The sequence below is a fragment of the Dasypus novemcinctus genome, chromosome 2, assembly GCF_030445035.2.
Source record: "Dasypus novemcinctus isolate mDasNov1 chromosome 2, mDasNov1.1.hap2, whole genome shotgun sequence".
In the NCBI taxonomy this organism is placed as follows: domain Eukaryota; kingdom Metazoa; phylum Chordata; class Mammalia; order Cingulata; family Dasypodidae; genus Dasypus; species Dasypus novemcinctus.
The window spans coordinates 40,418,569-40,436,502 of NC_080674.1; the positions used below are offsets into that span (position 1 = coordinate 40,418,569).

Sequence of the window (17,934 nt, forward strand, 5' to 3'; positions counted from 1 at the left end):
CTTATAAGCAAGCAATTGAAATACTCCACTCCTAGACCCAGAAGAAATTAATTTAATTTTACTTAATATTTTCCTTACCCGTGATTTGAACAACTGATCATATACTTCTAGTAGCCTAGGTAATGGCACTCCAATTTCATTCATTGTCTGTATTACAAAGCCCACATCCCAGTTCAAAGTACAAACTTGCTGCTCTAAAAACTGCACAATAAAATCTGGGGAGAGAAAAACATAGGAAATTAGGATTTTTTACTCTTTATACTAAAAGGTAGGCCTTATTCATAACTGAGTTGTTTGCAGGGAGAAACCTTTGAAGACCACTTTTTCTTTTTCTTTTTCTTATCATAGTAGGCAAATCTATAGGGACAAAAAGTAGATTACTAGTTGCTTAGAGCTGGAGGGTGGGAAAGAATGGGGAGACTGCTAATGGAAATGGCGTTTCTTTTTGGGGGTGATAAAAATGTTCTAAAATTAGATTTTGATGTTGGTTGCGAAACTGTGAATATGTGAAAACCACTAAATTGTCTACTTTAAATGGGTGAATTGTATGGCATATGAGTTATATTTTGATAAAGTTATTTTAATATTTTGATATATAGTATCCTTTTCATAAAAGAAAGATGACTGCATTTTGATTTTAGAAATTGTCTTTTTTTAAGTGAACCCAAACCCAGAATTATATAGCGATTTTGATAGTTCTAAGTGTGGCCCCCATTCTCACCTTTCTTATCATAAATAAGACTGTAATTGTAACAATCAAATTTGTATTTATGATATCTGATAACTGAGAATGACCAATGTGAGTATCAGAGGCGAAAGTAATCAATCAAAAAACTGCCACTGAACCTAGCACTCTCCTATTCTTTACCATTCGAAGCCTAAGGAGGCAGTAAATATTATAAAAACTCTAAACTTTGATCCAGTTTCAAGTTCCGTGGAACATGTTGCTATGGAGAGACTGGTAGGGAATGAAATGCCTCTTTCACACTAAAATTTACTAGGCTCAAAAATTAATAATCTAAGCCAAAAGACAAACTCCCAAAAGGAATTGTGTGTGGCTTTTTTTTTTTAAACTATTAAAAGTGCCAAGTTAAACATACTTAATATTTATTTTTAAAGTGCACATTGGATCTTTCATTTTCTCTTTTTTCAATTTTCTGGTTGTTAGAATGGTGAGGAAAGGGTGCAGATTTTAATATTGCATCTGAAAGATGTAAGGGTATGATGTTTTCCAATTAAAAAAACTTTTTTTTATTGTGGTAACATATATACAACATAAAATTTTCCATTTTTAATCACTTTAAAGTACATGATTCAATGGCATTAATTACACTCACAATGTTGGGCTACCATTAATACCATCCAATACAAAACCTCTTCCATGACTCTAAACACAAACATTGTACCAATTAATCATTAACCCTTCAATCTAGTACCCCCAACCCTGGTTACCAACATTCTAATTTCGACTCCTGAGTATGCATATTTGTTTCATATAAGTGAGATTGTATGTTATTTCTTCTTTTGTGTCTGGCTTAATAGAATCAATATGATGCATTCAAGATTTATCCATGTTGTAGGATGTATCAGAATTTCATTCCCTTTTACACCTGAATAATATTCCACTATAGTATATATAAATTTTATTTATCCATTTGTGTCACAGGAGTTCTAGATAGAGAAGAGAAGGGAAAAGGGGCAGAAAGACTATTTGAAGAGGAAGCACATGTGGCTCAACCGATAGAGAATCAGTTTCTATCAGTCTACCATATGGAGGGTCCAGGATTTGATCCCCAGTGCTTCCTGAACCGTGTGGTAAGTTGGCCCACGTGCAGTGCTGCTGTGTGGGTGTCCTACACACAAGGTGTGCACCATACAAGGAGAGCCACCCCATGTGGAAAAGCACAGCCTGCCTAGGAGTGGCGCCACACACACGGAGAGCTGACGTGGCAAGATGATGCAACAACAAAAAAAAGAGGCAGTTTCCCAGTGCTGCCGGATAATGTAAACGGGCGCAGAAGAACACACAGTGAATGGACACAGAGAGCAGACACCTTGGGCGAGGGGGGTGGGGGGGTGAAGATAATAAAATAAATCTTAAAAAAAAAAAAAAAGACTATTTGAAGAAATCATAGCTGAACATTTCCCAACTCTCATGAAAGAAATGAAATTACACATCCAAGAAACACACCTTACCCCAATCAGAATAAATCCAAACAGACCTATTCCAAGACATATGCTACTCAGAATGTCAAATATCAAAGACAGAGAGAAAATTCTCAGATCAGCAAGGGAGAAGCAAACCATCACATAAGAGGAATGTCCAGTAAGAGAACACAGATTTCTCTTCAGAAACCATGGTGGCAAGAAGATAGTGGTATGATACAATTAGGATACTGAAAGAGAAAAACTGCCAGCCGAGAATTCTTTATCCAGCAAAAGTGTCCTCCAAATATGAAGGTAAGTATAAAATATTCACAAAAGATAACTAAGAGAGTTTGTTTGCAAAAAAGAATCCATCTTTGCAGGAAATATTAAAGGAAGCCTTAGAACATGAAAGAAAATGACAGGAGACAGGCTTGGAGGAGAGTATAGAAGAAAGAACAATAGAATGGATAATGGAAAGAGTAAAAAGACAGATAAAAATAAGATATGACATGAAAACCAAAGAACAAAATGAAGTAAACAGAACATTTATAGTAATATCATTGAATGTGAATGGATTAAACTCCCCAATCAAAAGATACAGGCTGATAGAATGGACAAAAAAACATGAGCCATCCATATACTGCTTACAAGAAACTCACTTTAGACCCAAGAATACAAACCGGCTGTATGTGAAAGGTTGGAAAAAGATACTCCACATGAATAGTAATGAGTTAGAACTAAAAGACTTATACAGAACACTGTATCCAAGCTCAGCAGGTTATACGTTCTTCTCAAGTGCCCATGGATCTTTCTCCAGGAGAGACCACATGTTAGGGCACAATGCAGCACTCAATACATGCAAAAAGAATGAAATTATACACAGTACCTTCTCAGATCATAACGGAATGAAACTGGAAATCAATAATAGACATGAAAAAAGTAAATTCACAAAGGTGTGGAAGCTAAGCACACTCCTAAATAATCAGTGGGTCAAGAAAGAAATTGCAAGTGGAATCAGAAAATATGTTGAGAGAAATGAAAACAAGAATACAACATTTCAAAACTATGTGAGGGAAGCGGACTTGGCCCAGTGGTTAGGGCATCTGTCTACCACATGGGAGGTCCGCAGTTCAAACCCCGTGCCTCCCTGACCTGTGTGGAGCTGCCCCACATGCAGTGCTGATGCACACAAGGAGTGCCCTGCCACGTGGGGGTGTCCCTGCATAGGGGAGCCCCATGTACAAGGAGTGCACCCCGTAAGGAGAGCCGTCCAGCACGAAAGAAAGTGCAGCCTGCCTAAGAATGGCGCCACCCACACGGAGAGCTGACACAAGATGACACAACAAAAAGAAACACAGATTCCCGTGCCGCTGACAACAGGAGTGGACAAAGAAGAACACGGGCAAATAGACACAGAGAACAGACAACTGGGGTGGGGGGGGAAGGGGAGAGAAAGAAAATAAATAAATAAATATTTTAAAAAAACAACTATGTGATACAATGAAGGCAGTCTTGAGAGGGAAATTTATAGCACTAAATGCCTATATTAAAAAAAGGAAAGAGCTAAACACAAAGATTTAACTGAACAACTGGAGAAACTAGAAAAAGAACAGCAACCAATCCCAAAGCAAGCAGAAGGAAGGAAATAATAAAGATTAGAACAGAAATAAATGAAATTGAGAACTAAAAAACAATAGAGAAAATCAACAAAACTAAAAGCTGGTTCTTTGAAAAGATCAATAAAATAGACTAATTCCTTGCTAGCCTAACAAAGAAAAAAAGAGGTAAGATGCAAATAAATACAATCAGAAATGAAAGGGGGAAGTTACAACTGACCCCATAGAAATAAAAAGAATCATAAAAGGATATTATGAGAAACTATATGTCAACAAACCAGACAACCTAGATGAAATGGACGAATTCCTAGAAATGCACAAACAACCTACAATGAAGCTACAAGAAATATAAGAACTTAATAAACCAATCACATTGAATCAGTCATCAAAAATCTTCCAGCAAAGAAAATTCCAGGACCAGATGGCTTCACAGGTGAATTCTATCAAGCATTTAGAAAATAATTAACACTAATCCTGTTTAAACTCTTCCAAAATATTGAAGAGGAGGAAAAATTACCCAACACATTTCATGAAGCCAACATCACCCTAACACCAAAGCCAGATAAATATACTAAAAGAAAATTTCAGACCATACCCTCTCATGAATATAGATGCAAAAATTCACAACAAAATACCTGCAAATCGAATCTGACAGCATATCAAAAGACTTACACATCACAACCAAGTAGGATTTATTACTGGTATGCAAGGCTGGTTCAACATAAATACACATTAACAAACTGAAGGAAAAAACACACACATGATAATCGATGCAGAAAAGGCATTCGGCAAAATCCAGCATCCTTTTTTGATAAAAACACTTCAAAAGATGGGAATAGAAGGGAAATTCCTCAATATGGTAAAGGGCATATATGAAAAACTCACAGTCAACATCCCACTTAATGGGGAAAGGTTGAAGGCTTTCCCTCTAAGATTGGGAACAAGACAAGGATGCTCACTCTCACCACTGTTATTCAGTACTGTACTAGATGTTCTAACTAGGGCAATTAGACAAGAAAAAGAATTAAAGGCATCCAAATAGGAAAAAAGGAAGTAAAACTCTCACTGTTTGCAGATGACATGATCCTCTACTTAGAAAATCCTCAAGTATCCATGTCAAATCTACATGAGCTAATAAATGAGTTTAGCAAAGTGGCAGGATACAAGATCAACACAAACTAGTAATGTTTTTGTACACTAGTATTGAGCAATCTGAGGAGGAAATCAGGGAAAAAACTGCATTTTCAATAGCAACAAAAAGACTAAAACACCTAGGAATTAATTTAACTAAAGAAATACAGGCCCTATATGCAGAAAACTATAAAACAATGCTAAAAGAAATTTTAAAAGACCTAAACAAATGGAATGACATTCTGTGTTCATGGATTAGAAGAATAAATATCGTCATGAAGTCAACCTTATCCAAACTGATTTATAGATTCAATGCAATACCAAGAGCTTACTTTTTTTAGAAAAGGAAATTACCAAATTCATTTGAAAGGGAAAGTGCACCCAAATAGCCAAAAGCATTCCTAAAAAGAAGAGTGATGTGGGAGGAATTTCACTGTCAAACCTTGAAACATATTACAAAGCTAAAGTGGTCAAAACAGCATGGTACTGCAAAGATAAGACACATCGATCAGTGGAACAGAATTGAGAACCCAGAAATAAACCCACCCCTATACTGTCAACTGTTTTTTGACAAACCTACCAAGTTAATGTCTCTTCAACAAATGGTGCTGGGACAACTGGATATCTATAATCAAAAGAATGAAAGAGGACCCCTATCTCACTCCCTATAAAAGAATCAACTCAAAATGGATCAAAGAACTAAATATAAAAGCCAGTGCCATAAAACTACTATCAAGACCTTATAGTAAGGGGTGGTTTCTTGGTCCTTACACACAAAAGATACATCAGAACAATATTTGGAAATCACATGTCTGATAAGAGTTTAATATCCAGGATATATAAAGAGATGTTACAACTCAACAACAACAACAAAATTAACCCAATTTAAAAATGGGCAAAAGACTTGAATAGACATTTGTCCAAAGAAGAAAAACACACATTAAGAAATGCTCAAACATCACTGATTAGGGAAATGCAAATCAAAACTACAATGAGATATCATTTCACGCCTATCTGAATGACCACTATTTAAAAGACAGAGAACTACAAGTGTTGGAGAGGATATTGAGAGATAGGAACACTTATTCACTGTTGGTGGGAATGCAGAATGGTAGAACCACTGTGGAGGACTGTTTGGCAGTTCCTAAAGAAGTTGAATATAGAGTTACCACCTGACCCTGCAATACCACCATGGATATATACCCAGAAGAACTGAGAGCAGTGACACGAACAGAAATCTGCACACTGATGTTTATAGTGATATTATTCACAAATGCAAAAGTTGGAAACAACCCAGGTGTCCTTCAACAGATGAATGGATAAACTGTGATATATTCACACAATGGAATAGTATGCAGCTTTAACAAGAAGTGAAGTTGTGGAACATTGGAACATATGATAACATGGATGAACCTGGAGGACATTATGTTGAGTGAAGCAAGCCAGACACAAAAGGACAAATAATGTATGACTGCATTAGTATGAACCAAATATATTGTACAACATACTGTATGATTCAAAAAAAAAGGAGAAAAGAAAACCATCTAAAACAGAAAAAATAAAACATGGCAACACCTAAGGCTACTACTTACCTAAAGGAAAGAAGCGAGGTGTGCCAGCATAAATTTTACCAAGAAGCACAATCTTCAGACTAAGAGCATGCATTCTATCTGGGGAGCTCATCGTTACACTATCATTCAATTCTGTAAGAAAGAAACATGTCATTAGAACCCTACATTATTTTTAAAAGGAAATGTTTACACCGACAATTTTCATTCTGTTTCAAGTTTCAAAATATCATACTGTTGATATCCACATTAGTAAAAACTAGCAGATTCTGAGTTTCTGTGAGGGTCTGATATAGTCTCACATCTTACCAATGCAGTGGTTATGTGATTTTGAGGGAAATGTCCCAATATCCTTTATTAAACAGAATGAACCACAAAAATGGCGCACATCCTTTTTACTGAGAGAGTCCTTATAATATTCCCTGGGTTCAAACTCCCCAGTATCACTCTCCACCACAGCCTAGTTTCTTATACTTATCCTCTACTTAGGTATACATAATTTTCAGGGAACCTAGATACATTAGCCACTAGCAGCTTGCATGCCTACACCAAGTCATTAAAGAATTTATGTTAATATACCTATAATCAAATACTTACCTTTCTCTATGATATCTTGCCAAAGTGTCTGTACCAATATAGGGTCTGAATAACCAGCACAATGAATTATTGCAAGTTTACACTCTGCAAGTTTAAATGGATCAGCAAATTCCCCATAAAGCTGTGGAAGAAAATACCAATTGAAACACTCCTTGAAAGTTAAAAATATCAAGTTTTAATCTAAAGTTTCTAAAATATGATATAAACTTGAGATGATGGTGTAACTGGCCATAACTCTCAATTAAAAATAGTTAATACATTCAAATACATAAATATATTTCAGTATGTGAGCCCTTTTTTTTTTTTTCGGTGGGACAGAGTTCCTGCCATGATATTTCTTTTATAATTAGTGTTGTCTAAATTGGTGTTTGAAGAGTCATGGAAATACTGACAAATCTCAGGGAGCTTTAGGGTACTTGGAGTCAGGTACAAGAAAAAATGATTAATGAATCACTCAGAAAGGGTAAAGAGTGAGACAGGCTTGGGGAGTTTACAAAAAATAAGTGGCTTTTTTTGAGGTAAGAAGCCAGGCCCATAAATTACTTGGCAGAGGTTCTTCTATAACCTCCACGTAAGGTTTATAGCTTTCTTATGGCTGCTGGCCTGGATAGAGCAGCTTAATCCTTTCTAGGTTCTGATGTAGCTGTGGCAATTTGTCAACCTGGTGACGTGTCACCAAAGGTGGTATATCTTGTTTTGTAGAGACAGATTAATCTTTTTTATGAAACAATAAACAAAATATAAAAGAGACAGATATTTCCACATATTACGTGACCACTATAGGAATTTCACTTGCTTTTTATTACCTTAGTTATGTCCATTAGCTCAGAATCCAACTGCGATATTGCATCCTGTACAGAAGAGTGATGGGAATACTGTCTTTGTAGTGTCTCTTGTATCTGAAGTTGGATCCTAGCAACCTAGTTTCAACAGAAAAAAATGAAGTCAATTTCTTTACGATGGATGAACAGGTTACTAGTATTACTCCTAGATCTCACTTTAACCTTGTTAAAATAAAAATAATGTACAAAATAAAGATCTCTATCATAACCGACTAGCAACCTTTCATCATATCATAGTAGATTTCACAGGAAGCGTACTGTGGCAGACAGTTCTTTCTGCCCACCCATATCCATTCATTCCATGAATGTAGACAAATTGCTATGCCATATTTCTCAGCAGTCCCTTCAGGAAGGAATAGCTACATGATTAAGTTCTCTCCAAATGAATGTGAGTGAAAGTAAAGGATGGCAATTATGGGCTGGGGATTTTAAAAGAGTAAATGTACTTTTTATACGCTCCTTTTTCCCTTCCTCCCTTTAACTGAAAATTAAGATAAGGCCCTTAGGAAATGATAGAGCCAGAAAGTTGAAAAACTTAAGACCTAATTCATCTATGTGGAGGAAAGCCACTTGCCATCAAGGATACCCACTCTGGATTCATGTAAATGAGAAAGTTCTGCAAGTGAACTCTTACCCATTTTGTGGTCTCCTAGTTAAGGCAGTATAGTCTATCTTAATACCTGAATGCAAGGTAGTCAGCTTAGTGTTGGAATAGTTGGAAAAAGCCTTTAGAAATGCAAGGAGGGAAATGGAAGTGGCTCAAATGATTGGTGTCCCATCTACCATACAGGAGGCCTTGGGTTCGATTTCTGGGCCCTCCTAGTGCAGGCAAGCTGGCCCTCACAGCGCAGAACTGACAACCTACACTATGAAGAGCTGGTGCGACAAGACAACGCAACAAAGGGAGACGCATAGGCATGGAAAGCAGACAAACAAGCACAAAACAAGGAGGACAGGTCAGGAATAAATGTGAAAAAAAAAAAAAAGAAAAAAAAACAAAGAAGAAATGCATGCAACTTTTAAATTTCAGCTATGTCTTTATGACCCAAGTACTTGAATCCATAAAATTAAAAAATAAGTTATATCTACCCATGAAAATAAAGCCTAGAATTAATAATAGTGACTGCTAAAGACCCATTATTTATCAGGGGAGTAAGGGAACATGGAATAATATGTGGATACATTCAATGTGGGCACTTACTTCCATTTTTTCTTCTAATTCATGAAGGAATTCACCATCTGCAGCTATTGATGAAATGGCAGTGGAACTTTTGGCACTAAGAATGGCTCGGGCAATATACTCTAGGCGCTGCTGAAGTGAAATTTCTGTGCTAATGGGGAAAAAACCTAATTTTTAGTTATATGAATTCTTAAGGATCCAAGACACAAATATGTCAATCACTATTTTATTCCATATGAACATAAAAGGCCATTTGAAACTTGAAAAAATTAAAATTTGAAATACTACTTTATATCTACAGCTGCACTTCTGGAATGCTGAGAAGGACACAGTTTAAGAAATGGGCCCAATCTCAAATATGACACTTACACAGGGGTTTGTAAGTAGTTTACTATTTATAATTTAGGAAGCTATTCTCAGGGTGACATTGCTGAGGAGATTCCTGTAAGAGGGATTTAGAAGATAGTTTGAATAGGAAGAACTTAAGGAGTATTATTTTAGTAACTTCATACATTATTAAAAAATAAAACTGTACGTTAGGCAAATTCAAGTAAATGCATAACAAATTTCACATATATATAATCTGAGGGAAATGTTATTTAATCTCTGAAATCTGGATACAACTAGTTCAGATATCAATCATTGGTCACAATAAAAATATCATTATTTTCCATACCTATGCATGTCAGCCAATTTGGATAGTACACGAGCTGCATTACTAAAACTTCTGTTCTTCTCATAATATCTCCAGAGTAAATCCATGTAACGGACTTTGTTTTGATCAACTTTGGCCATTCGGGACAGATGTGGCTCCAGAAATGGTGAAGCGATCTGCAAATTGTACACTTATTCAGAAACATTTTCTGACCATTTACTTGTTCTTTATGTAGTAAATAAATTTTAAAGAGAAATACAGGTGTATCTTACTTTATGAAACAACACGTAGATTATAATCTATCAATAGTAGATAAAAGAGAAGCCAATTTTTCTCATTATATATGATTTTGTTCTATTCATTAGGGTGATAAAGATGATTTTTATATACCAATACTGAAACTTTTAATAAACATTGAAACAACAAATAAAAAAAAATTAAAAAAATAAGCAAACAAAAAGAAAATAAAATTGAGAACATGTTTACTGATTTCTCAACTCTTGAGCACAAACGGGTTCCTTAAAATTATTAAATGCCACATATTGCCTTTAGAGACTGAGGAACACTTAGACTTAGGGTAATGAAAAGGCAAGTTTGAGGTCACAAAGCAAATTAATTAACAGAGCTAAGATATAATTCAGGCCTCCTAATTCATAATCCATTGAGTTTCACTCCACAGTATCAGCTATCCCAATCATCTTCTAAATAATAAGAAAATCAGAGCAATAGCCTACCAGGAAGATAATGAATTATTTAGTTTTACACTAATATCTAATGATAGGCACAGGATGAGGAACAATTTCGTAGTCTATATGTGCTTAACTCATTGATTTATACGGCATAGAATATATTTAAAAATTTCACTTTTTTACCTGTAGCAGTTTATCTGCAAGGTCAGCTTGAATTAGCCAATTATAAAGGGCAATACTAAAGAGCTCATCTTTGGATCGCTGAGCCAATTTAAGCATTTGTTCAAACTAAAATAAAGAAAACAGTACAAATTAGCATGGTTAAAAGCTCTGTTCCTGGGCATCATGACACCTTAAGAAAACAAGAATCCTGAAATTGTGCTTTGATGAGATACTACCTTTCCCAAGATGATTATACCACCACTACCACACAGAACTAAACACAATGTACTTAAGAATGAAAAGTATCCTCCTTACATGATGCCCTGCTTCTTCATTACTCAACATATTGGGATCAGATGATAACACTGGAGGACCAGGTTTTTTGGGTACACTGGGAGACTGAGGTGCAGCCTTACTTTGATTTACCAGTTCTTGAAGTGTGTCTGTTATGCACTTGTAACTGTTTAATCTGAAAAGGAATGAAAAAGGAATAATTACATTATTTAATTACACTACAATTAGTTTACCTTATTTTATTTAAATACATAATAGAACTTGCAGGCTATTTGAAGAATACATGTATATATTTGGTATTAAAAACAATTCAAATCACATAATTTTTAAGACCAAGAGGTTTTGAGAAGAGTTTTGTTAAACATAATGGGTAAAGCCTAAATGAATTAACAAAAAAAAATTGTCTTAGGTTATATATTTCCTTTCTGAACATACATTTCTCCCCCATTAACAGTCTCTACTCCTTTGAACATTTAACAACCACCCCTTAGAATAAAATACTAACCATCACCCAGAACCAGAAAAGGGGAAAAAAAAGTCAATTTGGTTTTCAAAGAAGTGATTCTATTTAAAAACAACGTTAAAAAAAAAGTTTCAGAGAAATCAGAGACAGGTTCAAAAACATTTTTAAGTTCTTAAGAACTTCTCACCCCACTAACATTTTTATTTTTAGGTTTACATTTAAAACCCCAATGTTCTCTGATAACACAAGAAGTGATTCTTAAGTGAAAGCATAATTAAATTTTTTAAGGGTTGTATATGAAATATTTCCCTAATGCTACCAATCAAAACTACACAAAGAAAAGTCTGTATCCATAAAGCTGACAATCTGCTAAGGTAATGTAACTTGCCTTTCTTGGAAAGCCTGAAGTCCTACTATGTCCTCTTCTGGCTCTCCATGTTTATAGAAATGAAGTCCAAGACCCTGAAGGTCTTTTTTCTCTGCAGCGGCAAGAGAGAGCTCCACCACACCCTCGTAAAACCGCACTAATGGGAAAGAAAAATGACAAATACTTAAGGCTTATTAGTAAGCTGAATACTCTCTTCCTTAGCTGGTATATATAAACACTGATCAAGATTATTGTACCTCTACTACACATTAGTCATCCTGATGAAATTTTCATAAGAAATATTTCTAATGAATCCACCAAAGAATAAAGTCCTAATACCCATAAAAGGCAGCTATTAAATGTGTTTTCTTTATTGGGAAACAATTTTTTTCATATTTAAAAAGAGATAAAAAAGACGGCTTCAGTTACTTGTTGGGAAAAAAAACCCTTGGATTCAAAATAATACCTGCCCTAACATTTATTGCCTATATATTATGTTAGATATGACTTAAAGGAATTTTTAAAGAAAAAATCAGTCAAAAAAAAATTATGCATTTTGAAATAAATGTAACTCAGAAAGCAATTTTATACATATAGTAGCTTAATTACACTAGAACTAAAACTCCCGTGTTAAAAAGTGAAGTATTTCAAGAAGTAAAACAAGAATTATAGCTTCTGTAGAGGTCATTGTAGTCATCAAATGCTGAGACACAAAGAATGAAGTTTCTATGTCGCATCACTTGGCACTCTGCTCCAAGAAGATGCTTTTCATCATTTCCTTCTTTTATTCACACACTGTCATTTGTTTCCTGAGTTAAGAAGATATGAAGAACATTTTGGTTCTCACCTTGTCTATACTGGGCACAAACATTGGAAAGGTCTACTTGATTGCTGATTTTTTGATACTCCTTTAATGATTCCCTTAACATTCTTTCCTTTTCAGTCTTATTTTGAACTTGTCGGGAACGCTGAAGCAGCTCATTTGCCTAGCAGAGATGACAAGAACTTAAGAAGATATAAAATCAAGCAGATAGATGATTCGTACAGTATAATTTATAGTCTATGTTTATATCTGATTTATTACCATTAAAAAAAAAAAACTCTACAAACTTACTTCTTCTTAATTTTAGGCAGAAAAGCTTTTGACCAAAAAAATCCTAGCTATTCTTAATTCCTTTCACAAATATGTTAAGCAACATAATTTTGTCTGGTAAATCTCTTGCCTAGTCAATACATTATTGGTCAGCAGACAGTCCATGTGACATTGATTTATTTATTTATTTTCACCTGTAGGAAAGGATCAATAAAAATTGCCCCATTAACTCTAATTCATTATAGACTTATTTAAAGTTTTAGTGATTTTCCTTAATTTCTAAGGAGAGGAGCATGTTTAACCCTTGTCTTTTTTTAATACACCCTAGAAATACTATCAAAGATTCATAAGCCTAATTTACTATTACAAAAAACTTGAGTACATATGGATTTTAAGAGAGCATGAATTCAAACCCTTTCTTTTACAGATGAGGAATCTGAAGTCAGGAGACATTAACGGATCTCGTGAAGACTGTACATTAAGTAAAAGAAGTAGGTTCCTGTTTCCCATTCTAGAGTTCATTTCATCATATCATGATACCTCCTGTAAGAATCAAAGAACTAGGAAAAAGCATCATACCTTTGAACAAACTGCATCATCAGTGCTATACAGAAGTGGGCAAATATCCTGTAAGTGTAAACTTATGCCATCAACAGCAGCATTATCTCTGATGTAGCAGTTGATAAGAGAAGAAATTAATGCCCCAGTCAGTTCTTTGTCTCTGATTACCAGATCTTTAAAAGTGGTGATCTTCAATTGCTCTTGAAATTCCTGGAGGTGTGAGAGAAAATGCTTTTTTCCATAAAAAAACAGCAAAATTACATTTTCACAAATTATGAAATTTCTTTAATAATCAATCTATGTATCAGCAGACTCTATAATTCAAAAGAGAAAATAGACTAAAACTATACATACTAAAAAATTTTTGCAAACTCACACAGAATCATATAAACTTGAAAAATAACCAATAGAAGGTCTAATCCAAATCTATCACTTCACAAATGAGGAAAGTAAAACCCAAGAAGACCCAGGTCTTATGACTTATTTTGTTATAAACAGGGAATAACAATCATTTGTTGTTTAAGGCCATAACATTTGACTTTGTTCTGCATGTTTAACAAATCTGCTTGTTAAAATGCAGTTCCAAAGTACTGAGGTGATTTACACTTGAGTTAAATATTCGATTTAGTGATATGACTGCTATATCATTTTTCTAAGTTTCAGTAAGTATCCAAATAGTATTCAAATTTGGGGTTAATATTTAATTTGCATGTCTTGGACAACACAATGATTAGTGATATAGAGATGGAAGCTTGGAAGATGAATCACAGAAAATGTCTGGGTTAAAAACATACCTTGTTCAATAAAACTAAAAATTATTTTTCTACATGGCACATTAAAAGGTTTTCATAATTAAACAAATTAGCTTGACTCTTTTTTTTTTTTAAAGATTTATTTATTTATTTATTTAATTTCCCCCCTCCCCTGGTTGTCTGTTCTTGGTGTCTATTTGCTGCGTCTTATTTCTTTGTCCGCTTCTGTTGTCGTCAGCAGCACGGGAAGTGTGGGCGACGCCATTCCTGGGCAGGCTGCACTTTCTTTTGCGCTGGGCGGCTTTCCTCACGGGCGCACTCCTTGCGCATGGGGCTCCCCTACGCGGGGACACCCTTGCGTGGCAGGGCACTCCTTGCACGCATCAGCACTGCGCATGGCCAGCTCCACACGGGTCAAGGAGGCCCGGGGTTTGAACTGCGGACCTCCCATATGGTAGACGGATGCCCTAACCACTGGGCCAAAGTCCGTTTCCCAGCTTGACTCTTTTAAAAAGCTTAAAAGAAACAATCACAAACAAAAACAAAACTAAACAAAACAAAACAACACATTGGACACTACAATCAATTCCTAACTTTGAAAAGTGCTAATTAAAAGTAAAGAATTAAGCATTTCGGGGTAATCAAATGGCCCTAAATGACAGGGGGAAATTTTATTTTTACTATATAGAATTGTGGCTAATAAATGTGCCAAGAATAAACAGAACCATTTCATAATCCTAAATGAAATCACTGATTCAGGCAATTTTTATCAATGGATGATAAAAACTGTACAAGCGTCTGATGGAGAATTTTATAAGGAATGATTGGACACTCCTCCTGAATCCAGGATCAATCTTAATATCACTAAAAGTAGGACAACTAAACATCGTGTACCTCCTGATATGACATTGTCTGAAACACACACCACTACCTATGAAGTATTTTATTCTTCCTCAAAGAAATGATTATGAACCTAATCAAGCCTCTAAGATATAACTTCCATTTCACAGGCAATACAGAAAAGGAACAAGCTCAATGACAATACAAATAAAGTAAAAGATGTCAGAATGTGAAACATCTGAGAGGAGTGATGACCAATTTCGACAAGGCAATAGCAAGGGGGAAAAAAAGAGGAAAGGAGGATGCTCTAGATTAAGAGAAACAACCAAATTCAATGAGTGAACCAACTACTTAGATCTTGATTTGATCAAAGCAATATAAAAAGACATTTTGAGTAAAAATCTGACAAATGTCATTATTGATTAAATTTTAGATGCTACCAAAGAATTACTATTAATTTTGCTAAGTGTGATAATATTGTTACTCAAGAAAATGTCCACCTTTCCACAGAAATACTGACTAAAGTATGCAAAAGTAAAATTACATGTCAGGAATCTACTTTGAAATAATTCAGCAAAGAGAAAAAAGAGACTAAATTTGGCAAAACCTTAAAAATACTGAAAATGATTAGAATTTATAGGATGGTTAATAGTAGTATTTGCTCTACTTTTGTGTATATTTGAAGATGTTCACAACTAAATAGAAGGTAGGAAAACATTCCATGCAAATGTTATGCCTTACATTTAAATTAATACCAGTTATCATTATCCTTAGAAAGGATTCAAATGAGGATAGTACAGAGAAGAAATATGATCCACTCATTTCCAACAACGGTAAACATCTTTCTTTAAAGCAGTGATGTTTTAGGCTGCTGGACTTCTTGAAATTACATGCAAAACTTTTTGTATATATTCCTGTATGCATTTTGTTGAGGGTGTGAAAATATATTGCTTTCAGCAAATTCCCAAAGAAATTTCTAGCCCAAACAAAGATTTTGGTAAACTAAGACTTTGCTCACATGCCACTATAAAGTTCTCATACATTATAGAAACTTGTGGCTTTGACAAAATAGTTCCTTGAAATTACTGCTACATTTCTGTACAATTTTCCTATACTATACTAACTTTATCATCACAACCTAAGTGTCTCCCAAAATAATTTGCTCCCAAATTCAAGTGTAAGATTACTGCTCATTCAAAAGATGGCCACTAGGCAAAGTATTAACAGTACGGTCTTAAGAGAAAAAAAAAAATCCTACCTTCTGAAGTTCTCCTACAATGATAGTAAATTGATGTTCACAAAGAAGTTTCCATAACGACAGAGCCTGGTATGATTTTCGAACTAATTGCTGGATTGCCTGAAGTGAAACTTTTTCACTCAATTGAGCCTCTGAAAACGAAACACAACCAATGACGTTTTATGAAAGGGCATTAGTTGGCTTCTTTATTTCAATTAAAACAAAACATTTTAGATAAAGTTATGTCCCCCTTGTTCCTCTTTCTCCCTCCTACCAACATAGGTAGTCATAACCAGGAGTTGTATTCATGTTTTTATCCTTTTGCTATTTATTTATGTTTGTGTGTGTTCACATAAAAAAGCAACAACTATTATATGTTTCTAATAATTTATACCATTCTGCAACTGGCTTTTTCCACTTGGTTATGTTTTGTAGTTTATTCACACTGATACATATCAACATGCTATATTTATTTTAATGGCTGAGTGTTCCATCATGTAAATATAACAGGATTTCATTTGTTCATTTTCCACCTGAAGGACAGATTATTTCCAATGTTCTACTGTAGAAACAATGTTTAATAACTATCCTTACGTAAGGACTCCTAGAAAACAGTTAAGTTTCTCTAGGACACTTTCTTAAACCCTGAATTAAGATCCAATACAGCTTGCTTTTTTTTTTTTTACTAGAAAATCAAATAGAAAAGGAAAGAAAGTGTGAAACATGTAGAGTTATTTCATGAAACTTTGTTTCAGTTGAATGTAAATGTGACTATACATCTGGGTTGTAATGTAAAAAAATGCTGTTCCAGTATGCACTACCAGCAATTTGAATGTTCATGTTTACACAAATCATCACCAGTACTTCGTATTGTCAGGGTTAAGATTTTAGTAAAGTATTAGAAGTTTTTGAAAAAAGAGGAAGTAACAATATAGTAGACAGAAAACTAGGACCAGCAGGAAAGGAAGAAAGATGACTGGGACAAAAGTAAATGGCTGAGGGACATTTGTCAGTGGATGTGACTCAAGTGGTCGAGTGTCTGCTTTTCACCAGGAAATCCTGTGTTTGGTTCCCAGTGCCTCTTAAAAATGACTATAAACAAGGAAACAGAAAAACAAAAAACCGACTCAGCGAAGTCATTGTGGCTCACTGGTCGAGTACTGGCTTCCCAGGTATAAGCGAATCCCTGGCCCTGGTATCTCAAAAAAAAGTAAATGACTGAGTCTTAATTAGACTAGTTTTATCAGCCAGAACACACTTGTAATAATGTGAGACAAAGGAACTTTAAAAAAATTGAATAGCAGGCAAAATTTACTCAAATTTATAATTAATCAAGTTCATACGCTGAATAACTAAAGATTATGTTAAGTTTTCAGCTTTCTTTTCCTCTCTCCTTAGTCATTAATATTTGTAATAGACAAAAACCACAACCAAATTATTTGGTTCACAGTTTTAGCTCTATGAAAAGATGTGTATTATGTTTTCTGATGTGGGAAGGAGCAAAAATATATGGGCTGAAAGAATTATAGAAATACATGAAAAAGTACAAGGTTAGATTATCATTATCTTATGTGGTTCCCAAATATCCCTATTGTCCTGTTTCACGATCAAACTGATGGTACTTTAATAAAAGATGTTTGTGTAATTATACGAACTAGATCTCACTGAGAAGCCCACTGTTTCTAGTCAACTAATAGAAACTCTATAATGGAGTCATGTACATTTAACTGATCTGAAAC

The 17,934-nt window shown here is 34.7% G+C and overlaps 1 protein-coding gene across 1 annotated transcript in view; it reads right to left on the minus strand.

Annotated features, from left to right (window-relative positions):
• The window catches only part of NUP155 (nucleoporin 155), a 74,559-nt gene that overhangs the window by 7,499 nt on the left and 49,126 nt on the right, over positions 1 to 17,934 (minus strand). The window contains exons 22-33 of the mRNA XM_004447209.4: positions 16,217 to 16,347; positions 13,385 to 13,576; positions 12,560 to 12,698; positions 11,734 to 11,869; positions 10,904 to 11,057; positions 10,610 to 10,714; positions 9,759 to 9,913; positions 9,104 to 9,233; positions 7,867 to 7,980; positions 7,061 to 7,181; positions 6,488 to 6,598; positions 79 to 215 (exon numbers count right to left, since the gene is read on the minus strand). Coding sequence (XP_004447266.2) covers positions 79 to 215; positions 6,488 to 6,598; positions 7,061 to 7,181; positions 7,867 to 7,980; positions 9,104 to 9,233; positions 9,759 to 9,913; positions 10,610 to 10,714; positions 10,904 to 11,057; positions 11,734 to 11,869; positions 12,560 to 12,698; positions 13,385 to 13,576; positions 16,217 to 16,347 — 1,625 coding nt within the window. The remainder of the gene's footprint in view (positions 1 to 78; positions 216 to 6,487; positions 6,599 to 7,060; positions 7,182 to 7,866; positions 7,981 to 9,103; positions 9,234 to 9,758; positions 9,914 to 10,609; positions 10,715 to 10,903; positions 11,058 to 11,733; positions 11,870 to 12,559; positions 12,699 to 13,384; positions 13,577 to 16,216; positions 16,348 to 17,934) is intronic.